We start from the raw sequence: 25,492 nt of genomic DNA, 5'->3' as shown, positions 1-25,492 counted from the left end.
CCCAGCCCCTGGTGCAGGTGCCACTGCCAGTCCCCAGCCCCTGGAGCAGGTCCCAGCCCGTGGAGCAGGTGCCACCACCTGGAGCAGGTGCCACCACCCGGAGCAGGTGCCACCACCTGTCCCCACGCCCTGGAGCAGGTGCCACCCCCTGTCCCCAGCCCCTGCAGCAGGTGCCACCCCCTGTCCCCAGCCCCTGCAGCAGGTGCCACCCCGTGTCCCCAGCCCCTGTCCCCCGTACCCTCGCAGATCCGGGTGTCCTCGTTGAGGTAGTATCCCAGGGGACACTCGCACTGGAAGCTGCCGAAGGTGTTGACACAGTTCCCGCCCTGGCACAGCCCTGGCAGCTCCTGGCACTCGTCAATGTCTGGGGAGGGACAGCAGGGGACACTGTCACTGCCTGTGCCACCCCTGCAGCTCCAGAGAGTTCAGCCCACCACGCCAGCCCTGCTCTGGGGCACGGCCAAGGAGAGCCACAGTTTGTGTCCAGCACGGGGTGGTCACACTGCAGAGTGTCCCCACAGGGCACCACCCCCCACGGCACAGTGTCCCCACAGGGCACAATTCCCTCCCCGTCCCTCGGGAAGGGCCCTGGGAACAGGGGTCACTCACCCTCCAGGATGACGGTGATGGGGTTGGGCCGGAACCCTTCTCCCCCAGGGCACAGGGTCTTGTACTCAGCTGTGGGGAAAGGCAGTCGGGGGCTCGGGGGGCTGCCCTGGACCGGGACAATCCCAGCAGGAACAGCCCACGAGGATGTGGCCGGGGCTCAGCTGGAGCAGCTCGATTCCCATCCCCTGCCAGACCCACTGAGCCATCCCACAGCCTGCCCTCCCTTCCCGGAGGAATTCCACATTCCCTCAGTGCACTGGGAACGAAGATTCCCAACCCGCATCCCCCAGACACACCAGCCTCCCCCACCCCACTTCCCCTCTGCCCTGGATGGAGCAGCAAATCCTGAACTCAGCGCCTCCCGCCTGGATCGAGGATCCACCGGGAAGCGTCCCTGCCCGTGTCCCCTCCCGGCCACCCCAGGCTGTCTGCACTCACTGGTGTTGGCCGGGGGGCAGAGCTCGCAGGGGTTGCCCCAGGCTCGGCCCAGGGAGCAGCAGCAGGAGGCCCTGGTGACGCCCACGCCGATCTCAGCGCTGCAGGAGATGCCGCCGTCCCCTCGGTCCTGCGTGTCCAGGAAGCAATTCCCGACCCGGGTGTCTGCACGGGGACAGGGCTGCTGAGAAAAGCCTCTCCGGGAAAACCCGTGGGTGCAGGAGGAGCAGACTCGTGGGATTGTGGAATGGTTTGGGACGGGAAGCCATCCCGTTCCACAGCCCGCCCACGGGCTGCAAAGGAATGTGAAATCTTCCAGGGATAAGGAAAAATTGCGGGTTACTGGGGCTCTGTGCTGGGAGCTCTGCGGGATCGTGGAATTCCCAAAGGGTTTGGGATCATCCTGGCCATGGGCAGGGACACCTTGGACTGTCCCAGGCTGCTCCAAGCCCCATCCAGCCTGGCTTTGGACACTCCCAGGGAATAAAACAGCCCCAGAGCTGTCCTGGAGCATCATTGCTGCAACCAGAGGGGCACCCACGGCGGTGACAGTGACACCAGCTGGGGCACACTCAGCAGGACGTGGGTTCTGCGGCTGCTGTGGGGTTAAACCCGTGGGGGACAACCAGGAGGGGACAACAACCGGACAAGGGACAGCCAGGAGGAGACAACCAGACAAGGAACAGCCAGGAGGGGACACCACCCTCGCTGTGTCCAGTTCCAGGCACACAGGACCACCAGGAAGGACCCCCAGGGCGCGGGTGGGGGGGTCCCACTCACCCACACAGCCCACCCCGGTGGGGTTCAGCTCGAAGTCCTGGGGGCAGTTGCACAGGTAGCTGCCGGGGGTGTTGACACAGAGCCCGTTGATGCAGTTCACAGGGTCTGCGCACTCGTTGATGTCTGAAAGGACGGACGGATGGACGGACGGACGAGGTCAAGGTGAGCGCTGCCAGCCCAGCCTGAGCTCTGTGCCCCCGGGTGTATCCCCAACCCCACGGTGCCCCTCAAAGCCCCTCCCTGTGCCTCTCCCAGCACCCTGCCCAGAGGCAGAGGCACACCCAGCTGTCCCTCCCCAGCAGCAGAGACATCGCAGGGACACTGGGCTGGTTTTAGGCTGCCCTGGATGGAGCCAGCAGCCCTGACCTGTGCAGTTGCCCCCGCTCCTGTCCAGCTCATATCCATCGTCGCAGGCGCAGCGGAACATCCCGGGCAGGTTCTGGCAGGTGCCGAAGACACAGATGTTCTGGAAGGTGCATTCATCGATGTCTGCAAAACAGGGACAGCTGGGGACAGGCCGTGGCAGGGCCAGGACGGGCCGCTCCTGCTCCCACCTCCTGCCCAGCTGCCACCAACCCACCCCAGGGCGGTCCTGGGGTTTGAGACGGGACCAGGACCTGGGTACAGACACACGGACAGACACAATCTCCTGGGAGACAATCTCCTGGGGGAGCCGGGCCACCCCACCCTCTCCCCTCACCCCTGTGCTCCCGGTTTTCCATTTTAGCAGGAATCCAACCCCTCCGAAGGCTGGGGACGCGCTGCTGCCGCGGGCAGAGGTGACACCCGGTGCTGAGGTCTGGCTCAGGAGGTGACAGCAGAGGACGGGAGGGCCAGCGGGGGGGGGACAGCCAGGCACACTCACCCTGGCAGGCCCTGCTGTCCTCGGTGGGGTTGAAGCCCATCTCGCACTCGCAGCGGTAGCCGCCGGGGGCGTTCAGGCACTGCCCGTTCTCGCACAGGTTCACGTTGTCCGCGCACTCGTCCACGTCTGCGGGGGGGACAGCAGAGCCCAGGGCGGGCTGGGGGCTGCCCTGAGCCCGTGCCCCCCCTCGGCAACCCCTGCCTGGCCCCGACCCCCGGGAGGAGCTGCTGGCTCCCGCTGGAGGGTGTGTGACACCGAGGGGGACAGGCAGAGCCGAGCCGGGCTGGCGGCTCCGAGGCGTCATTGGAGCCACAGTAAAATCTTCACAAGGCTTCTCTCTGCTTTGGCCTCATGCTGTCGTTTTATACGGCTCTCACAAACCTCGTGGGCAGCTTGAATTGGTTAATTAGCTTTCTTGTTAATTGTTCTATTGGTTGGTAAAAAGTATTCTGCATGTCTATCAAAACTATTTACTGATTCCGATGGCACAAATCCCTTGGTATTGCAGGTGCATTTGTTTTTCACCCTCAAAAGAGATTGTTGTGCTAAAGAAACTTCTCGTACTCAAAATAACATATGATTGTTAGTATATATAACAATATAATAATATATTATATAATAAATATAATACATTATATTATAAAATACATTACATTATAAAATACATTTAATATAATATGTAACATATATATGTCTTATATATTATATGTTAGATATATATGTTATATATTATATATATTGTAACATATGTTTATATATGTATTATATATTTGTTATATATATAACATCATACAATAATAATATAATATAATATGTATCAATACATCATATGGGAACTTGCAAATTGCTTGTTAGCTGCACTAGAAGGAAATGACAGGCCAGCTTTGGCTCAATCCATACAGAGGGCTGGTGGCTCTGAGGGGCTGGTGGCTCACAGGGGATGGTGACCCCGAGGGGCCGCTGGCCCAGGGGGTCTGCTGGCCCCGAGGGGCTGTTCCCTGCCCCATCCCCACGGTCCCGGCAGCCCCGGGCTCACCTGAGCAGGAGAAGCCGTCGCCGTTGAAGCCGTCGCGGCAGGCGCAGCGGTACGAGCCCGGCGTGTTCACGCAGTTGGCGTTCAGGTTGCACTTGTGCTCCTCGGTGGCACACTCGTCCAGGTCTGGGCACGGACAGCAACGCCCTGTCAGTGCCTGGCCTGGCCGAGCTGGGATGAGCTCGGGCTCCTGGAGGAGCTGGACCGGCTTATCGCGGAACCAGAGTGGTTTGGGGGGGAAGGACCTGAAGGATCATCCGGTTCCACCCCCAGGGACACCTTCCACTGGCCCAGCTTGTTCCCAGCCCTGTCCAGCCTGCCTTGGGCACCTTTTCTTGCCTTTGCCCTGGGCCTGAGCAGCTGCAGGGGCACACAAATGGCCCAGGAGACTCTCTGGGCACTTGGAGGCTCCAATACATCCTCCGTGGTGGTGACCAGGACGCTGCTAAGGCACTGACCACGTCCCCAGGTGCCACATCTACACGGCTTTGAACCCCTCCAGGGATGGTGACTGGGCCAGGGCTGGACTTTTCCACGAAGGAATTTTCCCAATACCCACCCTGACCCTCCCCTGAGGCCGTTCCCTCCTGTCCTGCCGTCCCCTGGGAGCAGAGCCCGACCTCCCCGGCTGTCCCCTCCTGTCAAGGAGTTGTGCAGAGCCACCAGGTCCCCCCTGAGCCTCCTTTTCTCCAGCCTGAACCCTTCCATCTCCTGGTGCTGCAGCAGAAGCCCAGCCCAGCTCCCCAGGCCCCTGCAGAGCACCTGCAGAGGGGTCAGCCTGCCCTGACCCCCTGGCTGGAGACTCACCGTTGCACTTGAGCCCGTCCCCGAGCCAGCCCGAGCGACACTTGCACTTGAAGCTGCCGGGGATGTTGATGCAGGAGGCGTGCATGTCGCAGTTGTGCGCCCCAATCTCACACTCGTCGATGTCTGCAGAGGAAGGGACAGCAGGGCTGGCACAGCTCATCTCTCCCAGCGCTGCAGGGCTGAGCCTGGCCTGAGCCTGGCCTGAGCCTGGCCTGATCCCGCTCCGGGGTTTGGGCACCGACGGCTCCCGGAGCTCCCAGGGTCAAACAAAGCCCCCAGAGCTCCCAGGGCTTAGGGGGAGAGGCTGCCCGGGGTTGGAGCCTGCAGCTGAGGAGCTCAATGTGCAGGAGGAAGGGCAGGCTCCTGGCCTGGCCATCACCTGGGGACAGGTGAGTTCCTGGCCCTCTGTGCCTGCCCAGCTCACTGCACACCCCGCAGCATCCCCACGTGGGATGGGGCTCTCTGCAGGGCAGCTCTGGGAGCTTCTTCCTCTCTGGAAAAAAGCTTCCCGTTTTTTCTCCCCGGGTCCAGGTGTGCTGAGCTCCCACCTGTGCACCCCGTGGTTCCCTTCTTGACAAAGTAGCCCAGCTGGCAGTGGCAGATGAAGGAGCCCTTGGTGTTCTCACACTCGCCGTGCAGGCAGATGTTGGGGTTGAGGTCGCACTCGTTGACATCTGCAGGACAAAACCAAGCGTGGCACACCCCAGGGGACTCTGGGGTGGCTCTGGGGACAGGATGCAGGGCTGGGACACGCCCAGGGCCTCACCTATGCAGGTCTTCATGTCCAGGGATGCCATGAAGCCGTCGAAGCAGAGGCAGCGATACTCCCCGGGGATGTTGGTGCACTGCCCCCCGTCACAGATGTCGGGGTTATCCTCACACTCATCGATATCTGCAGAGAGGAGACCCGGCCAGGGGGAGCACAGTGAACGGTGGAGCACGAGGGGGAGGCAGGAGGAAATCCCACACCGTGCGCGGTGCAGAGCAAAACCATCCACCCGGGAAAAATCCTTTCTCTGGAAGGGACTTGAAAAACGAGACCCCCACCCTGCTTCATGCTGGAGCCAAACGTGGGGGACACAGAGGACCCTGCAAGAGCCAAGGTGGCCACTGACCTGCACAGGACCTCTTGTCTGGCATCAGGGCGTAGCCCTCGCTGCAGCTGCACTCGTAGCTGCCCTCGGAGTTGGAGCAGTGGGTGTCACAGCCCCCGTTGGTGATGGTGCACTCGTCGATGTCTGGGGACAACCAGAGCGGCCTGAGCTGGGAGGGACCCACAGGGATCCAGCCCAACCCCTGGCCCTGCACGGACGAGAGCCCAGGCTGCAGCTTGGGGTGGGAGAAGAGGACACAAATCTCCCCCAGCCACAGGAAAACCCCCCGATCCCTTCTCCCCAGCCCCTGGCAGCGCTCTCAACGCCAGGCACCAGCAGCACAGCTTTGGCTGTCACCCCTCTGCGACATTCCCCTTTTGCTTTTCCCTCTGAAAACAACGCCCAGGAGGGCTCTGGGCTCATCCCGGGGTTCTGGGAGGTCCGCCTGGAGCAGCACTCACCCACACAGCCCTGCCGGTCCGGCGTGGCCTGGAAGCCCGAGTCGCAGGAGCACTGGTAGGTGCCGATGACGTTGACGCAGCGCCCGTTGCGACACAGGTTGTCGCTGAGGGAGCACTCGTTGATGTCTGAGGGGACAAGAGCCCTTGGAGCAGCCAGCCCTGCTCGGGGCCATCATCTGGCGCCCGCCCCTGGGTGTCCAAGCTGGATTTGTCCCATTTTAGCAGCAAAATGAACAACGCCAACGCAACGAAACGCTGGGGATGAGCTTGCTCCCTCCTCTTGGATGAGCTGGACCCATTTATCGTGGAAGCACAGAAGGTTTGGGGCGGGAGGAGGGACCTTAGGGATCATCCACGGGCAGGGACACCTTCCCCTAAGCCAGGCTGCTCCCAGCCCTCGGCCGCTCCCAGGGCCGGGATGTCGGGGATGGGAAGGAAAGAGGCCCGGCCCTGCAGGAGCTCTTGGTGTGGGATTTCCCTGCCGGGGCCCCTCACCGATGCAGGTGTTGCCCTCTGCCGTCAGCTCGTGCCCCGGCGGGCAGATGCACTCGAAGCTGCCGTCGGTGTTCATGCAGATCCCGCCCCGGCACAGCAGCGGGTCCCGCTCGCACTCGTTGATGTCTGCACGGGAAAATGGGATTGGTCCCTTCCAGAGGCTTCTCCGATGGAGGAACATCCCAGGACAGGGAATATCACACAGGGAACAGGGCAGGGAACAGGGCAGGGATCCCAGGACAGGGAATATCACACAGGGAACAGGGCAGGGAGCGCAGGACAGGGAATATCACACAGGGAACAGGGCAGGGATTCCAGGACAGGGAATATCACACAGGGAACAGGGCAGGGATTCCAGGACAGGGAATATCACACAGGGAACAGGGCAGGGAGCGCAGGACAGGGAATATCACCCAGGGAACAGGGCAGGGAGCGCAGGACAGGGAATATCACCCAGGGAACAGGGCAGGGAGCGCAGGGTTTGGATCCCAGGACATGGAATATCACAGTTAACAGGTCAGGGAAAGCTGGCTTTGGATCCAGTGGAAATCCCAGCTCGTGCCCTGACCCCAGCAGACCCCAAGAGCCCCTCAGTGACAGCAGAGAAAGGGACTGAGGTTGGATATATTAAAAAAACCCCTCCCTCATTTTCCTCTCACGTTTCTTTTCCTGACTCCAGCCTTGAAGTTAAGAATGGGATATTTTCCCTGACTTGGATTGATGAGATTTTCAGGTAGAGAGGGCTGGGATACCCCTGAAAATGGGGGTGACAGGTACAAAACACCCCCAGATCTGTGGGATCTGGGGAGCCCCCGGCTGCATTTTCACTGCTGGTGTTGTCCCCTGCCCCAGGCTGGAAAGAATTCCTCCCACAGGAGGAAATTTTGCCAAACACAGGTGGGAAGAAGTTAATCCCTGACCACAGGCAATGACAAAATGTCACCACTGCCCTCAGGGTGAGATGACTCAGCTGCCTGTCACCCAGAAAAAAAAAAAAAAAAAGGATAAAGACGAATTGGACAAGTAACAGCATTAAATTAAAAAGAAAGAAAAGAACAATGAAAAGCACAATGAAATTTATATCCTTCTATAAAGATTAGAAATGTGATTAGTGTGAGAAGGCACCAGGTCATGGGTGAGGACTGTGACATTCCCAGAGTCCCAGGAATGGAGCAGAAGGAGGAGGATGAAGGAGGAGGATGAAGGAGGAGGATGAAGGAGGAGGATGATCAGTGGGAGCCGTGGAAACCCACGCTACAAATTGCACGGAAAAGGCAAAGCCCCTGCCAGGGGCAGTGATTTATTTTAAAGAGCACAGAGAATAAAACACGAAAAAATAAATAAATAAATGGTGTTGAATCATGGCTTGAAGTGGTTTGAAAGCCCAAGCCAAAGCAGAACATTAAGAGCAGGTCAGTGAGACAAGCGAGTCTGGCTGGACAGAGGAGAGGAACATGGAATGCCAGGAATTAGAGGACAGCGAGAGTCTGGCTGAGCTGCTGGAGACAAACCGAGGTGCTGAGGTCACCGATGGGATTTTATTTTTTCTTTTTTTTTAAGCTCCAAACAAGGATTATTCAATTGAAAACAGATGAGACTCTGACAGAATAAAAACAAGCCTGGGGCAGACGGGAGGAGGAGCGGTAAGGGATTGATGTGAGGATACGGGAAGGTGAAATGGGCAGGTAAAGGGAGCCCCTATAACTGACAGGTGACGGGGTGGAAGGGGCACAGAACTCCTCAGGGAGGGCTTGATCCGTGCAATGATCCATCCTCCTGTGCCACGAGGCTCAGGAGGTGCCCAGGGGTTTAATAACTTCACCATTCCCTGCACCAGCCAAACTGTTTGTAGGGGAGAAGACACCTGCAGTCTCGTTTATCAGAGCTCTCAAGGATTCGTCAAGGCTACGGGAACAACGCTAAAAATAATGAGCAATAGCCCGGGAAAGTGTCCGCAAGAAATGCAGAACTCAGATAGAAGACACACGGCGTGGGGATGGACACTTGACCAGCGAGGTGCCCTGAAGGATGTGTGCCTGTCCGACGGACAAACGGCTTTGCCAATCAAAAAACTCCTGCATGGATAAACAGCGGTGCCAGAAACTGTAACTGTGGCTTTATGTAAACAATAAACGGCTTCTGCTGGAATCACACTGATCCCTCTATTTCAGTGGCCCATTCTCGCCCAGCCCAGCCCAGCCCAGGGGGCTCAGCCTCACTCACCCATGCAGTTCTTCATCATCATGAAGCCGCTCTCGTAGCCCTCGAAGCACTCGCACTCGAAGCTGCCCGGGGTGTTGACGCAGGAGCCGTGGCCGCACAGGTCCGGGGAGATGCGGCACTCGTCGATGTCTGGGGACAGGGACAGGGCGCTGGGGCAGGGCAGGCCAGCAGAGGCAGCGCTGGGCTGCCTGCACCGCACACCTGCCACCGGCGGGCAGAGGAATTCCGCATCCCTGGACAACGGGTTGAGGGTCTGCTGCTCCCTGGGGCAGGGCTGAGCCTCCACCCCACAGCCAGGAGGAGCCTCATGGAATTCCAGGACTGGGTTGGAGGGACCTTAAATCCCATCCCCTGCCACGGGCAGGGACAGCTCCCACTGCCCCAGGGTGCTCCAAACCCCATCCAGCCTGGCCTTGATGCTCCTGCTCGTGGCTGTCCTCATGTCCCTAAATAAATGCCAGGACTCCTCCGGGCACCCCCAGCCCGCTGAGCCCCCCCCAAAAAGCAGCAGGAAGAGCCCCGAGGGGCTCCCTCACCTGTGCAGTTCCTCTCCTCGGCATCCAGAGCAAAGCCATTGCCGCAGATGCACCTGAAGCTGCCGATGGTGTTCCTGCAGGTGCCGTGGGTGCACAGCCCGGAGAACACCTTGCACTCGTTCACGTCTGGGAGGGGAAAAATCAGAGAAATTCAACTCTGGGGAGGGGGGGGGGGATCTCCATGAGCCCCCTGAGGCAGCAGCTGAGGGGGACCCAGCCCGGCTCAGCCCAGCCCAGCCCAAATTTCCCCCTCACCTTTGTAGAAGGGCCGTCCCGAGAGCACGTCCCCGCGGTTGGCAAAGCCGGGCCCGCGGGGACAGAGCGCTTTGTACTCGCCGGAGCCGGGGCGAGGACACTCCTCGCAGTCGGAGCCCCAGGCGGAGCCCACGGAGCAGCAGCACATGTCCATGCGGAATTTCCCCGGCAGCGGCTCCGTGCACTCGTCCTCGTCCCAGCGCATGTAGCACTGCTCCACCCGCACGTCTGGGGGGGACACGGCCAGCCTCAGCCCCCGGGGCCGCGGGGTCCGTGTGCTGAGGGCGGCTCTGGCCGCGGGGTGCTCTCCGAACAGCGCCCACGTGGATGGGGAAAGGGGCTTTTGGGGAGGGATTCTACAGCGTGGACCGCTGGTCCCAGAGGAGGGACCCTCACAGAGTTTAGGTCGGGAAAGAGCTTTGGGATCATCCAGAGTCCCAGAATTTAGGTTGGGAAGGAGCTTTGAGATCATCCAGAGTCCCAGAATTTAGGTTGGGAAAGAGCTTTGAGATCATCCAGAGTCCCAGAATTTAGGTTGGGAAGGAGCTTTGAGATCATCCAGAGTCCCAGAATTTAGGTTGGAATGGAGCTTTGAGATCATCCAGAATCCCAGAATTTAGGTTGGAATGGAGCTTTGAGATCATCCAGAGTCCCAGAATTTAGGTTGGGAAGGAGCTTTGAGATCATCCAGAATCCCAGATTTTAGGTTGGGAAGGAGCTTTGAGATCATCCAGAGTCCCAGAATTTAGGTTGGGAAGGAGCTTTGAGACCATCGAGTCCAGCCTGTGACCCAACACCTCCTTGTCACCCAGACATGGCCCCGAGTGTCACACCCAGGCTTCCCTCAAACACGGCGGCCCCTGCAGAGGGCAGGGGGTTGGCCCTGGGTGCCCAGGAGCTCTTTCAGGGCTTTAACCCCCGGAGTTATCTGCTCACTCCTGAAGCCCACCCAAGCACGACAACGCTGTCACTGGCTGGACTTGGGGACACAAAACTGTGAGGTTTCGGGGCTCTCCCAGGTATCCCCGCGAATTCCTGGTGGGGAGGGCGCAGCTGGGAGGGCAGGGGGAGGCGTCCTTACCCACACAGGTCCTGGCAGAGCCGTCCAGGGTCAGCCCCTCGGGGCACTCGCAGCGGAAGGAGCCGGCGGAGTTCACGCAGCGCCCGTTGGGGCACACGCCCGGGAACACCTCGCACTCGTTCACGTCTGGGACACAGGTGGGGACAGTGAGGGGTGACACAGGGATGGGGACAGGTGAGGGGTGGCACAGGGTGGGGACAGTGAGGGGTGGCACAGGGATGGGGACAGGTGAGGGGTGGCACAAGGGTGGGGACAGGTGAGGGGTGGCACAGGGGACATGACCAGGGGGGCACCAAGGAGCTCCTGGAGGAGGACGGAGGAGCCCAGAGATGCCCACCAGGCTCCGAGCGGCAACTTATCCATGGAAACTTATCCATGGAAACTTATCCATGGAAACCAGGCACAAAGGGAGCCAGGACCTTGGCACAGACACACAGACAGACACGCAGACACACGACCAGAGAGTGGAGATGCCGCCAGGACTCGGAGAGGCAGGAGAGCAGCAGGGGAACCTCGCTCCCATTCCCAAGAAAAGCAGGTTTCCCTTCCTGCAGCCCTTTACCTTCACAGGTGACGCCCTTCATGCGGGCATAGCCCCGGGGACAGGCCGTGTCTGCAGGGAACAGTGATGTCAGCAAGGAAACCCTCCCAGCTTCCCCACAGCACCCTGGAATCTCCGGAGCTGGGAGGGAGCCAGGGGATCACCCAGCCCCACTCCTGACCCTCCACCACACCCCAGCAATCCCACCCTGGCCCCGAGAGCGTTCTCAGTGTCAGTGCCGACCACCCGACCACCCTCTGGGGATTTCTCTCTGCTCCTGATCTCCATCCCGGCCCCCGGCATGATTCTGGCATTCCCTCGGGAATGGCCGAGCCCGGCACAGCCCCACAGAGCCCGGCAGAGCCTCACCGATCTCGCAGCGCTCGCAGGGGCTCCCCCAGGCCGCCCCCAGCGTGGCACAGCACTCGGATTTCAGCGTGGCCCCGTTGATGTTGACCTCGCAGCGCCCGTCCTGGATGTTGAGCCAGCAGGTGCCCTTCATGCTGTCTGCAGGGACACGGCGGGGGCTGAGGGGCTGCTCCGTGCCCCCCGGGGGGCAGCTGGCAGCGGCTGTCCCCTCCCCACTGCCCCTGGGGGTCACTGACCCTTTAGGATGTGGGGTCAGGGCTGTTCCCACAAACCGGGCGGGTCCCCAAACCTCACAGCCAGCCCTGCCACGGGGACACCACCCCTGAGCCCAGCGTGCTCCAGCCTGGCTGGGACACCGCCGGGGAGCCGTGGGCAGCCACAGCAACCCTGGGAATTCCATCCCAGAGCCTCGACACAGGAATTCCTCCCCAGTACCCCACCCATCCCCGCCCCCTGTGCCCGTGCCAGGCCAGGCGGCCGTGCAGGTGACACCGGCGGTGACAGCCGGCCTGGCAGCAGCGGCTGGCCCCGCTCACCCACACAGATGGTGCCGCTGGGGTCCAGTTTGCTGCCCGGGGAGCACTCGCAGGCGAAGGAGCCGGCGTTGTTCCGGCACAGCCCGTTCACACACGGGTTGGACGTGCACTCGTTGATGTCTGCGGGGACAAGGGACAAAGGGACACGGGGTCAGAGGTCACTGGGGGCACTGACACGGACACGGCCCTGGGGGACACAGACGGGAGGAGGTGAGAGAACAGAGTGTGAAGAACGGTGGATTTAAACTGGGGGGTTGTTCTTGCGTTGTTTTAAGTGCGATAATTAAAATTTAAAATGTGTTAATGTATTTAATGTGTTAATACATTTAAAGTTTAAATGTGTAAATACATTATATATAAAGATATAAAGGATGCAATATAGAAATAGATTGTGAGATAATCTAATCATGCGATGCAGAACATTAAAATACTATGTCATATACGAATATATGATATATAGTACATAATTTATATATAATAGATGGTATGTTATATATCATATATATTATATAATGATATATACTGTATACTATAAAATGTATTATACATCATAGATGATATATTGCATATCATATATATTATATTATATATGCAATATATAATATGATCTATTATTTAATATATTTTCTATAACATATATTATGTACTATATATAATATATAGTATATGAAACAGAGACGACAATACATATTATGTCAAATATAATATAGAATGTAATAAATACTACATATTATGTTATATAACGAATAAATCATAAACTATGTATAAACTCCGTATAAATATAGAAAATATAAGCAGAAACATGCAATACAGGCAGCTCCAGTAACAACATCAAAACGACGAGATTTTAAAAAATGATTTGGATTGAGGGCGGTTGGGGCACTTGAGTGCAAAGCGCCACTCTTCAAATACTTGAGGCCTCTGTGCACAGGAAACCATTTCCTCCCCTCCGAATCACAGCCTTTCGATCCAATTCCCCAAACCCTGCACTTTTGGTCAGGCCTCAAGCTCAGATTTTGTGGCCCTGGAGGAAACGGCTCTGGTTTCCAGGCTCAGCTGTTCTGGGGTCAGGCGTCCAAGTGCTCTGAACCCAGTGTGAAATACCGCTAAAAACCACGGGGGGAAAAAACCCCAAAAAACGATGTAAAAGCCGCAGAGCCCCAAAGGTGTGGCTGGGGCAGCCCCGAGCAGTGGGGCGAGGAGGGAGGCAGGGATCCCAGCCCCAGGCAGGGGCTCAGGCCGTGGGTTTGGCAGGGGCTGGGGCGGCCGCGTTACCTTCGCAGGTGTCGGTCTCGGTGCGGAACACGAAGCCCTTGGGGCAGGTGCAGGTGTAGCTGCCGGGGGTGTTCCTGCACAGCCCGTTGTCACAAAGCAGCCGGTTGACGCTGCACTCGTCCACATCTGGGGACAGACCGCCGCGTCCCTCAGCTGCCTTGGGCTGGGAAGGGTTAATTCCACCCCCCACACCATCACAGGACCCACGGGATGGGCGATCCAACCCCGCACAGGCTCCCCAACAACCCCAGCCTGTCGCAGAGCGCTGTCCCAGCGCTCCTGGAGCTCTGGCTGTGCCCGTTCCCCTTGGGAATTCAGTGCCCACCACCCTCAGGGGAGAAGAACCTTCCCCTGCTCTCCTTCCTGACCCCCGACACAGCTCCAGCTGTTCCCTGGCTCCTGTCCCTGCTCCCAGAGCCCAAATCAGAGCTGCCCCTGCTCTCTTCCCTCACAAGGAACTCGTGGAGTCTCCCCTGCTCTCCTGAGAGGTGCTGAAAACCTCCACGGCGAGCAGGGAATGAACCCCTTGTTTTTATCATCCAATCCCTATCCCAACCCACGACTTCCACCTTCCACCCTTCCCATCCTGCCCCCAGCCCAGCAGCTGGGGAGGATTTGGATGGTGTTTGAGGGGATCAGGTGCTGCAGCAGCTCCTGGAGGTGCCAGGCACCCCCTGCACCCCAAAAACGCCGGGGCAGGCCCTGACTCACCCACGCAGTTCTTGCCCGTGGGGTCGGACTCGTAGCCCAGGTTGCAGATGCAGCGGTAGCTGCCCCGCAGGTTCTCACACATCCCGTTGGGGCAGATGTCGGGGTTCAGGGCGCACTCGTTGATGTCTGGCAGGGGAAAGAGGCACGTGAGGGGGAGCCCAGCGAATGCAGAGACAGAAACCTCCCCCCTCCTGGCTCTTGGCTGCAGGAATTACGGAGCATCACAATGATTTGGCTTGGGAGGGACCTGAAAGCTCATCTCGTTCCACTTCCACCCTTCCAGGCTGCTCCAAGCCCTGTCCAGCCTGGCTTTGGACACATCCAAGGATGTGCTTCTCCCTGTCCTGAGCCAGCCTGAGGCTCTGAGCTCAGGATCAGGGGCCGGGATAAGCCCAGTTTTATGTCAAAGGGCTCTTAGGTCCTGGTGTGACATCCCAGAGTTTTTATCCCAGTACTGAGCTCAGGCCCTTTGATTATCCCTGGACTGAGCACTGACTGACCCTGAAGGGTGGCAGGCAGGTGGGCACCATCCCTTCCCTGCAGCGTCACCCCTTCCCCGCAGCGTCACCCCTTCCCCGCAGCGTCACCCCTTCCCTGCAGCGTCACCCCTTCCCCGCAGCGTCACCCCTTCCCTGCAGCGTCACCCCTTCCCCGCAGCGTCACCCCTTCCCCGCAGCGTCACCCCTTCCCTGCAGCGTCACCCCTTCCCCGCAGCGTCACCCCTTCCCCGCAGCGTCACCCCTTCCCCGCAGCGTCACCCCTTCCCTGCAGCGTCACCCCTTCCCCGCAGCGTCACCCCTTCCCTGGAGCGTCACCCCTTCCCCGCAGCGTCACCCCTTCCTCTGCTCCTCTGGGGCCAATCTCGGTGCCAGGGCAGAGATTTCCCCCCGGTGAGCCCCAGCCCAGCCCAGGCTGTGCTGGCACCGCAGGGCCCCCCCAGGGCCAGATGGCCACGGCTGCCCAGGCCCTGCTGGCCTTTGTCCCCACGCTCCTGGAGCTCAGTTCCAGTCAGGAGTGTCCAGGGAAAGGCAGCCTGGAGAGCTCCGAGTGCAGCCCTGGCTCCGGGCAGGGTGGGATGACCAGAGCTTGGCCTTGCTAGAAGGAGTCTGACCATTCCCATGGGGCTGCCCCTGGCCAGGACACGGAGCCCTGGACGGGAGCCTGAGGAGCCACCGGGGCTTCTCCTCTGGCTCCTTCCCATCTGGAGGCTTGGCAAGGCCGTGCCTGGCTGCTCCCTGCTATCCCTGCTGATCCAGGCACTGCCCGGGGCTGGCACCGCCACCTCTTGGATCTCAGAACAGCCCCGATTGTCACCTCCCCGTGCCTGGGACAGCCCGAGGAGGAGCTGGAGGGCAGAGGAACCACGGGAGGGTCCCGCTGCTCGGGAGGGTCCCGCTGCTCGTGGCCATCCCAGCGGGGAGCACAGCCCCCACTGATCCATCCCTGCTCCAGGAAGAGCAGCTGAGGGTGCTGCGGGGCGTGCCCGGGGAATCCTGCACGTCCCTGGGGAATCCTGAACATCCCTGAGAGATCCCTGGGGAAATCCTGCACGTCCCTGGGGAATCCTGAACATCCCTGAGAGATCCCTGGGGAATCCTGCACGTCCCTGGGGAATCCTGCACCCACCTCTGCCATCAGCCGTGATCCCGATGCCGCTGCTGCAGAGAGCCTGGAATTCCGCTGGGGACAGACAGAGCAGAGCCATCAGCGGGGCAGGACACAAATATAATATATATAATATATATAGTATATATAATACATATATCATATCGTATCGTATCGTATCGTATGATATCATATTGTATCGTATTGTATTATATTGTATCGTATTGTATTATATTGTATCGTATTGTATTATATTGTATTATATTGTATAATATTGTATTATATTGTATTATATTGTATCATATTATATCATATGCACTTTTTGGCTCCCTGGCACCCCTTGCCCCATTCCCACAGCTCCCCAGGCCATCCCAGCGACCCTCCAGGACCTCCCTGCCCACCCAGGCACGGCCTCACCGGAGTTCTTGGCCGGGCAGGGCTGGCAGGGCTCCCCGAAGCCGTGGTCGGGGTTGGCGCAGCAGCACTCGGATTTGGTGACGGCGCCGGGGAAGGGGCGAGCGCAGGAGCCCTTCTTGATGCCCCCGTAGCAGGTGCTGCGCATGTGGGTGTCCACACACACGCGGCCGTCCACGCCGATGGCCAGGCCCCCCAGGCACTCGCAGCGGAACGAGCCCTCCGTGTTGATGCACCAGCCGTTCATGCAGATCCCGGGGGTCTCGCACTCGTCGATGTCTGGGAGCGGGGCAGGGACGGGAGGGCGGTGAGCTCGGGGTGAGGGACACACGGGGAGAGGGGTGGGACATGAAGAGACAGGGTTGGGACACACGGAGAGGGGACTGGGACACATGGGGAGGGGGCTGGGACACAGAGAGAAGGTTGGATACATGGGGAGAGGGTTGGGACGCACAGGGAGAGGGTTGGGGCATGAGGAGAGAGGACTGGGACACAGGGACGGGGGCTCAGGACACACGGACAGGGCTCAGGACACACGGACAGGGCTCAGGACACACGGACAGGGGCTCAGGACACACGGACAGGGGCTCAGGACACACGGACAGGGGCTCAGGACACACGGACAGGGGCTCAGGACACACGGACAGGGCTCAGGACACACGGACAGGGGCTCAGGACACACGGACAGGGGCTCAGGACACACGGACAGGGGCTCAGGACACACGGACAGGGGTTCAGGACACACAGACGGGCTCAGGACACGAGAACCTTTCCCCTGTCCCCCATCCTCTCAGGAAGGGACAATTCCCAGCGGCAGAGCAGGAGCTGCCCGGCCGCCCCCGGGATTTGTCACTCCCGGTGCCCCGAGGGAAGGCGGCCCGGGGCCGGGGCCGGGGCCGGGAGGAGCCCCGCCGGGATTATCGCTCACCCACGCAGTAGCGCCCGTTGGGAGCCAGCACAAAGCCGGGCTTGCAGATGCACTTGAAGCTCCCGTCCTCGTTGATGCACATCCCGTTGAGGCACATGTTGGTGGTGGCACACTCGTCGTGGTCTGGGGGCACAGAGCTGCAGCGAGACCCTCTCCCTGTGCCCCCCAAAACCCTCCCCTGTGCCCCAAACCAAAGCGGGGAGAGGGGTTTGGGTGCTCTGTCCTGGGTTGTAGTGTGGGATGTGCACAAAGCGTTCTATCAGAATCTTCATGGACTGTTGAATCCAATTGTTGGATTGGATTGGATTGGATTGGATTGGATTGGATTGGATTGGATTGGATTGGATTGGATTGGTGTTTCCCCAGGCCCCGCCCTCTGGGCCATTATCCTCTGTTAATGGCCCATCAATGCCTTGCCCATGACTCACAGATAACTCCCTCCAAGATCTGTCTCTGTTCAATGGGCCATCAAGGACCCCCTGCATGACCCATCATCCCATTGTGAGATGCTCCGCCCAGGGGGAGGAGCCAAGCATTCTCACCTGGATATAATCCGGGGTCTGGGACAGTACGGGAGGCCCTCACCCACTGGATTCCCAGAGGACCCGAGCTACCAGACCTTTGTACGGGATCACTGCTTCAGGAAGACCACCTCATCTGGACTGCTTCTACCACCCTGCTCGGGTTGTATCCTGACTCTGCCAGTGGTCTTTTGGATTATTGCATTTATTTTATTCTATTTTACCTTTTTTTTTTTTCCTTTCTTCTTATTAAATGGTATTTCTGACTCGGAGCCTCTGGCTTGTTTTGCTTTCAAACCACTACACGCTCCAAGAGCATCAGCTCCAAGCCCAGGGTGACATTTCCCGCTCCTGCTGCACGCCCAGCGCTCCCCGCTGATCCCCCTGCACCCCAAACCCTGCTGGGAACGCCTCCCCGTCCTCGGGGGACCCCCCAGGTCGCTGCCCCAGGGGTGAGGGTGACGCCCAGCGTGCCCAGGAGCCTCACCCACGCAGTTCTTGCCGTCGGGGGTGATCTCGAAGCCGGCGTTGCAGATGCACTGGAAGCTGCCGTCGGTGTTGACGCAGCGCCCATTCCTGCACATCACCCCGTTCATGATGCACTCGTCGATGTCTGCAGGGGAAAGCACCCCAAAAAGGGGGAGCAGGGAGAGGCCCCGGTTTAATGTCAATTTCTGGCTTAATATTGGTTTCTTAATTTCTGCTGGGAAACCATCAGACGCTGGAATTCAACCCCAAAAATCCCGCTCGGGGAATTCGGAACCGTTTCTCTTTGCCGGGCAGTTTGGGAGCCACTTTGTCAGGGAGGGAGAAAATCAAGATTTCAAAGCTTGGGCGCTGCCATGGGAAATCCGCCTCGGCTTGGTTGCTGCCATGGTGGAACTTTCCCTTCCCATCCCTCGTTTTCGGCAGTGCCCCACCTGCAGCAGAGCAGCCTTGCAGGAAATCCTGCATCCGCACCAATTCCGGCCCAGGATCCCCCCCTTTTGTCAAATAAAGTTGTCCCAACAGGATTCTGTGCTTGGGGAGGACCCTGCAGGTCCCTCCATTGCCACCAGGAAATTTTAAGGAAAAACCAAGGCGGAGTAAACTTCTCCTGGGCAGATCCCATCCCACACCTGGCAGCGCTGAGAACTCCTCGCTGCATTTCACCCCCACAACTCTTTTGTGGGGCTCCAGGGGCTCTGCTGACCCCTCTGCCCCCCCAAAAAAGGAGGGGACAGCCCTTACCAATGCAGGCCTGCTTGGTGGGGGTGCTCTGGAAGCCCTCGTGGCACTTGCAGTGGTAGGAGCCCGGGGTGTTGACGCAGTCGCCGTGGACGCAGGGGCTGCTCGAGCACTCGTCCACATCTGCAAGGGGGGGAAAAAATAAACCCCACCTGTGAGGGACCCTGCAGCAACGCACCTGAGGAACTTCAGCCGTTCCCTGCACCAGCCAAACTGTTTGTAGGGGAGAAGACACCTGCAGTCTCGTTTATCAGAGCTCTCAAGGATTCGTCAAGGCTACGGGGACAACGACAGGGCTAAAAATAATGAGCAAGAGCCCGGGAAAGTGTCCGCAAGAAATGCAGAACTCAGATAGAAGACACACGGCGTGGGGATGGACACTTGGCCAGCGAGGTGCCCTGAAGGATGTGTGCCTGTCCGACGGACAAACGGCTCAGCCAATCCAAAACACTTTTATGTATAAACAGCAGTGCCAGAAACTGTAACTGTGACTTTATGTAAACAGTAAATGTTTCCATATAAATAAATATATACATATAAGTGTGTGTATATGTATATTTATATATATAAAAGTTTACATATAAGCAATTATAAATGTGTATGTGTTTTATATAAATGTTTATATATCAATAAATATAAACGTGGGTATATTTTTATATCTAAATGTTTACACATCAATAAATGTAAGTGTATATATATTGATCCAGTGATTTCAGTGGCCCATTTTCCCCCTGCACAGCAGGACCCCGAGGCACAGCAAAGCCCTGGGCTGGGAAAAGGAGCCTGGAGGAGTGCAGCCCTGGTTTTTTTTCTGAAATTCCTTTCCCAGGGAATTTTCTGTAAACAAGACCCATGTTTTAGTAACTGCAAATCTGTTCGCATATTTTCCCGAGGAGGGATTTCCCCTTGATGTCCCTCTGCTCTGACCAACGCGAGTGAAGAGGTTTGCCTCCTTGTCACCAATCCAACTGGCCTGTGTGAAACCGTGTAAAAGGGGAGACACATCCCAAGAATAAAGGAGTCATTCCCAGCCTCCTGGAGTCGGAGTCTTCGTGTCCTTGTGGTGTAAAACAGCTCCAGAGGAGCTCCGGGAGCTTTGAGCCCCCCACTCACCGATGCACTCCCCCCGCACGTCCTGCTTGTAGCCCATGTTGCACTCGCAGCGGTAGCTGGACGGGGTGGGGATGCAGCGCCCGTTCAGGCACAGGTTGGTGAAGTGTTTGCAGATGTCGATGGTCTGGTTCAGCGTGGCCGTTCCTGGGGGGCACAGGGAGGGTTACGGAGCCCTGGGGTGGAGCACGGAGAGGGGTTGGGGGAGCCCTTGGGTGTCCCCAGGACTCAGGGTGGTGGCAGTTCCTGGGGGCACAGGGAGGTTGGGGTGCCCCAGGGTGTCCCAGGAGCTCTCTGGGGGGTGTCAGAGGACCCCAAGGCGGGGAGCAAACCCAGCTGGGGAGGATGAGACCGAGCTGGTGACAGGAAAGCTCCGCTCCTATCTGGAGCTTTTGGGAACCCATTTGGGAATCAGGGAGACATTCCCTGGCGGGGTCTGTGTGAGCTCAGCCCCTGCCCAGCCCAGCTGCCACATCCCCCGAGCCGGGACATCCGTGTGTCCCTCCAGCCATGGGGAACCCTCCCCGGGCCAGGACATCCCGTGTGTCCCTCCAGCCTTGGGGAACCCTCCCCGGGCTGGGCAGCTCGGGACCAACCCGGGAATTACCGATGCTGGAGCTCCCGGGGCCCATCCCGGGCAGCCCCGGGATCCCGCCCTGCCCGTTGGCGCCGTTCGGGCCGATCCCTCCGGGCCCGTTGAGCCCCGGCCCGACTCCGTTGGGCCTGAATCCAGGATTTCCTGGTAAGTTCCCGGGGAAGCCTGGCACCACCGGGAGTCCCTCGATGCAGAGCCGGCGGTACTCGTCTGAAACAAAACCAGGGATTTTCCAGTCCCTGCGGGGAGCGGAGAGCTGGCTCCCGATGGGAATGGGGATGGGAAATGGTGGGAATGGGGCAGAGGGACCAGGAGGGATTGAACACCCCACAGCACACCAGGAACAGCGTGCTAGGGGGTCTGGGAGGAGATTTTTGGGACCGAGGGATCCCTCCAGGCAGGGCAGGACGGGCTGTGGCTCCATCCCTGCCCGGGCTCACCCTCCTCTGCCCCGGGAGAGGTCCAGCCCTGCCGGGAGCCAAGGACAGGGAGCAGGAGCTGGGATCAACCCTCGCCTTGGCTCAGCCTCAGGTGAGGCCCAGGGGACGGGGTTGGGCTTTTCCAAGGTGACAAAGGGTGGGACGAGAGGGAGCGGCCTCAAGCTGTGCCAGGGGAGGGCGAGGTTGGGTATCACGGGAAAAAATTCCTCATGGAAATGGTTTGGAAAAGGAATCCCCAAATGGGGTTTAACAGCCACGGGGATGTGACACTTGGGGACACGTTTGGTGCTCTCAGGGAGCTTTTCCAGCCTCATTTTACAACAGCCACAGTGTTTTAGGCTGCTGGGTTTGGGGAGCACTGGGGTTTGGGTTTGGGGCGCACTGGGGTTTGGGTTTTGGGGCGCACTCACCCGAGCCCCGCACGGGGCACATCTCGGGGGTCTGGCCGATGGCCCAGCAGCGGCCCGAGTCACAGCAGCACTGCATCCTGCTGGCCTGGCCCGGAACGTCCCCGGCACAGCGCCCGCCCAGCAGCGCCGAGAAACACGTGCCCAGGCGCTGGTCTGCGGGGACAGGGACACCGCGGGGACAGGGACACGAGCAGGGGTGGGACAGGGACAGGATGGGGACAGGAGAGGGACAGGGATGGGACAGGGACACGGACAGGGATGGGACAGGGACAGCATGGGGAGAGGAGAGGGACAGGGATGGGACAGGGATACAGGGACAGGGATGGGACAGGGATACAGGGACAGGGATGGGACAGGGATACAGGGATGGGACAGGGATACAGGGACAGGGATGGGACAGGGACAGGATGGGGCCAGGACAGGGACAGGATGGGGACAGGGACAGGACGTGGAGAGGAAAGGGATGGGGATGGGGAAGGAACAGGAGAGGGACAGGGAGATGGAGAGGGACAAGGACAGGAGCACAGGGATGGGACAGGGATGGGACAGGGAGAAGAAGACACACAGTCACAATGTGCCACCACCCCCCTGTCAGCCGTGTCCCGAGGGCCCATTCCCGATGGAATCTCTCCCGGCCATCCCCTCTCCCCCCTGAGTCCCCCCTGGCCCTGCTGGGCGTTTGTGGCTCCTGCCCAAGGCCCAGGGGACCGAGGGGCTCTCACACCCACCTGGCGCCAGCCAACCCCCCCTCCAGGAAAACCTGGAACCTTCCCCTCCTTCCTCTCCCACCTTGGTTTGTTGGTTTTTGTTTTTTTTTTTTTCTCAAGTCAATTAATGAGGGGGAAAGTCTCCCGGGGCTGTGGCTGCCACTTCCCGGGAATTTAATTGGAATTAATTGCCCGGGGCTGTTTGATCTGCGGGCTGTGGGTGCACCGCTGCTCCCAGCACAGCTCGGGGACCCGCAGGGGACAGTGACCCCGGCTCAAATCCTTCCTCAGAGCTGGGCTCGGCAGGAATTGCCCCTTTCAGGAAACTTCATCCGCCGAAAACAGCGGCGGGGAGGAAGTCAGACCCGGAGAAGGGGGATTTGAGAGCAGGGATCGAATTCAGAGCTGGAGCAGCTCCTAATCCTGGGGAAGGGGAGGAGGAGCCCGGGGGGCGTTCGGGTCCCGCTTCGCACAAAACCCCAGGAAAGCAGAAAATGCCGCAGGAGGGAGGGGAGGGGAAATTCCAGATGGGATTAGGGGGAGCTCCGAAGTGGGGACCAAGCCTGGAGGGCCAGCCAGGATCGAGGGGAGGGTTGGTCCTGCTCATCCCGAGGGGACAGGAGCCATTCCAGGCTGGCCCGGGGGGGCTGCACCCGCCCCACGGGCTGTGTCCTGACCCCAGGAGCAGCAGGAGAGATCATCCAGCACAGCAAATCCCCCCAAACCGGGCTGGGAGGAGTCCCTGCACACCCCTGGGTGGGCTCTGAGCTCCCTCCCAGCCCATCCCTCCATCCCACAACCCTCACGTTTCCTTTTTCTCTTGCTCAGACCGAAGTGGATCAAAGAAAAACCCCTCAGTGAAACCCTCCCGAGCCCCTCTGGGCCCAGGGCTTGGCCAGGCTCAGCAAGACCCGGAATTGGAGGTCCAGAACCTGCTGATGCTGCCCGAGGAGAGGCACAGCCCAAACCCCTCAGAGCTTTGCTGCACTCTCAGGGAAAAATAAATTTTAAAAAGCTCCAAAAGGCCAGGGCAGGCGGGCTGAGCATCAGGGAGGGAGGGAGGGAGGGAAGGAACACCATGTGCACGTCTGCAAGGCCATTCGTCTTCATTTGAAAATCATTCTTTGCAGAATCTGCTCTGGAACAGGAACCCTTTGGACCAAGGAAAATCCACGGAGCCCCCCCAGCTGCTGGAGCAGCTCCTCGTGCTGCCTCGAGTTTTCATTTCATGTTTTTCACGTTCTGTGCTGCCCAGGGGTGCAGCTCTGAGCTCACATCCTGTGTCCTGCACAGAGCAGGGACACAAAACAAATCCCTTTTCTGATCAAGACCAAGGACAACAGTCCCAAGTTCTCGGGCCCAAAAGCACAAACAAGGGTGGGCTGGAGGGAGGAACAAGCAGGATGAGACCTCACAACCTGGAGCTGGAGTTGGACAATTAAACCCCGATGTGCAAATGGACCAAAACTTATCAAAATGTCAAATCTCATGACCAGTTGTCCATTTTGGGTCCACCTTGGGTGTGACAATCTCCCCTCTCCTGCTGCTTTAAGAGATTATTTATCCACCTCCTGTTTCCCCAGCTGCTCCCTGGACGTAAACCTGGCACCCCAAACTCTCCCCGCGACCCCCCTGGAGCAGAGCTGGCAAAATTCTGGGTGCCAGGGCAGCCCCACCCCAGCAGGAGCTGTGGGTTTGGCCAAAACAAACCCAGCCTGTCCCAAAAAGGGAGCTCAGGAGCACCCAGAGCCAGGTCAGGTGGAGTCAGAGTCCACTGCAGCTACATCAGCCCGGGACTATTTTTAAATCTGGGCTTTCCAATTTGATTTATTTTCGTTCCTTGAAGCTCTGGGTTTCAAGGAAAGCGGGGAATGTCCACATGACTCATCCCAGGGCTGTCACACCCCTCTGGGCTCGTGGCAGGGGCTGGGAAACAGCAGGAAAGAAATTCCATTCCCATTAAAATCTATCAGTTTCCCAAACATGAGGATTTGGGCTTTGCTTTTTACTCACACTTCACAACTTCTTTTTTTTTTTTTTTTTTTCCTCCTGGAACTAAAACATTTAATCCTGCTCCAGGATCCGCGGCTTGAAAAGAATTTGGAGCTGATTTAATTTTTTTTTTTTCTGTATTCATTTGCACAGAAAGCTGCACCTGACACTTTGCATGGTGAATTCCTGTTCCCAGATCTCCCCATCCTCATCTTCCTGAGGGCAAATGGACTTTCAGACCAGGGTTCCAACATCCCCCCAACCCTCCTCTTCCTCCTCCTCCTCCTCCTCCTCGTGTCCTTGTCAGCACTGAGACCCCCAGAGCCCAGATTCTGGAGAGGGAGAGATTCTGGGATGGACAAATTTTGGAGGGAGAAATTCTGGAATAGACAAATTCCGAAGAGGGAGAAGTTCTGGAATGGAGGAATTCTGGAGAGGGAGAAATTCTGGAGTGGATAAATTCCAGAGCGGGAAAGATTCTGGACAAATTCCAGAGAGGGAAAGATTGTGGACAAATTCCAGAGAGGGAGAAATTCTGGACAAATTTCGGAGAGGGAGAAATTCTGGAATGGAGAAACTCCGGAGTGGGAGAAATTCTGGAGTGGACAAATTCCAGAGAGGGGAAAAATTCTGGGATTGACAAATTCTGGAGGGGGAGAAATTCTGGGATTGACAAAATCCGGAGTGGGAGAAATTCTGGGATGGACAAATTTTGTAGAGGGAGGAATTCTGGGACAGACAAATTCTGGGATGGACAAATTTTAGAGAGGGAGGAATTCCGGGACGGACAAACTCCAGGGAGAGACAAAGAGCAGGAGAGCCCCTCCGGGAGGAGCAGGACGGAGCAGCGAGCACCTGGAACAAGGAGCATCTCCCACCCACCACCCCCCGGATCCCTCCGCGGACCCTCCCCGCGCTGTCCCCGCCCCGAATCCCGTTTTTCCCGCTCTCACCGAGGCAGCGGGAGCCGTCGGGGCTGCTGGCGAAGCCGCGGGGGCAGGAGCACACGTAGCTGCCCACGGTGTTGGTGCAGTCGCCGCCGTCGCACACGCCGGGGATGGCCCCGCACTCGTCCACGTCTGCAAAGGGACACAGAAAAACCCCGCTGGGAGATGCCCAAAGTCCCTTTTCCCGCCCAAACGCGGCGCACAGAGGAGGGGAAATGCGGTTTTTGGGGGATGCTGGAGGCCGCGAAGTGTCGCTCGAAGTTCTCCCGCTTTTCAGCGTCCGCATTTTACTCTCACGCGGCTTTAGGAAAGCCGCGTGTATTTTTAGAACTCGTTTCTTTCGCTCACACGTTTCTCCTCTGGGAGGAGAGACGCGATCGATGGTGATGTCCACCAAGGGGGTCGAAGAGGCGGCAACCTGCACGGCCAACCTTTACCTTCTGACCCGAGCGGATAGAAAATGGAGTCGGAAAAATAAAACCGGAACTTT

General features: G+C 58.6%; 1 protein-coding gene across 1 annotated transcript in view; it reads right to left on the bottom strand.

The window, feature by feature from the left end:
• LOC136302280 (fibrillin-2-like) overlaps positions 1–25,492 on the bottom strand; it is a 74,099-nt gene that overhangs the window by 17,516 nt on the left and 31,091 nt on the right. Inside the window, exons 8-38 of the mRNA XM_066205692.1 lie at positions 25,009–25,134; positions 21,357–21,509; positions 20,519–20,716; positions 19,915–20,058; positions 18,805–18,924; positions 18,062–18,187; positions 17,054–17,176; positions 16,129–16,404; positions 15,733–15,786; positions 14,107–14,232; positions 13,396–13,521; positions 12,121–12,240; positions 11,585–11,722; positions 11,237–11,287; positions 10,675–10,800; positions 9,594–9,821; positions 9,339–9,464; positions 8,803–8,931; positions 6,580–6,705; positions 6,085–6,210; positions 5,645–5,767; positions 5,296–5,421; positions 5,078–5,203; positions 4,530–4,652; positions 3,726–3,848; positions 2,690–2,815; positions 2,191–2,313; positions 1,825–1,947; positions 1,048–1,209; positions 610–678; positions 239–364 (exon numbers count right to left, since the gene is read on the bottom strand). Of these exons, the coding sequence (XP_066061789.1) occupies positions 239–364; positions 610–678; positions 1,048–1,209; positions 1,825–1,947; positions 2,191–2,313; positions 2,690–2,815; positions 3,726–3,848; positions 4,530–4,652; positions 5,078–5,203; positions 5,296–5,421; positions 5,645–5,767; positions 6,085–6,210; positions 6,580–6,705; positions 8,803–8,931; positions 9,339–9,464; positions 9,594–9,821; positions 10,675–10,800; positions 11,237–11,287; positions 11,585–11,722; positions 12,121–12,240; positions 13,396–13,521; positions 14,107–14,232; positions 15,733–15,786; positions 16,129–16,404; positions 17,054–17,176; positions 18,062–18,187; positions 18,805–18,924; positions 19,915–20,058; positions 20,519–20,716; positions 21,357–21,509; positions 25,009–25,134 (4,092 nt within the window). The remainder of the gene's footprint in view (positions 1–238; positions 365–609; positions 679–1,047; positions 1,210–1,824; positions 1,948–2,190; positions 2,314–2,689; positions 2,816–3,725; positions 3,849–4,529; positions 4,653–5,077; positions 5,204–5,295; positions 5,422–5,644; positions 5,768–6,084; positions 6,211–6,579; positions 6,706–8,802; positions 8,932–9,338; positions 9,465–9,593; positions 9,822–10,674; positions 10,801–11,236; positions 11,288–11,584; positions 11,723–12,120; positions 12,241–13,395; positions 13,522–14,106; positions 14,233–15,732; positions 15,787–16,128; positions 16,405–17,053; positions 17,177–18,061; positions 18,188–18,804; positions 18,925–19,914; positions 20,059–20,518; positions 20,717–21,356; positions 21,510–25,008; positions 25,135–25,492) is intronic.

Source organism: Chamaea fasciata, unplaced genomic scaffold (genome assembly GCF_029207755.1).
Source record: "Chamaea fasciata isolate MVZ Bird 193981 ecotype frontalis unplaced genomic scaffold, bChaFas1.0.hap1 SCAF_28, whole genome shotgun sequence".
Classification (NCBI taxonomy): Eukaryota; Metazoa; Chordata; class Aves; order Passeriformes; family Sylviidae; genus Chamaea; species Chamaea fasciata.
Note: the sequence above shows the minus strand (reverse complement) of the source record. Positions and strands in the feature narration are given on the sequence as shown.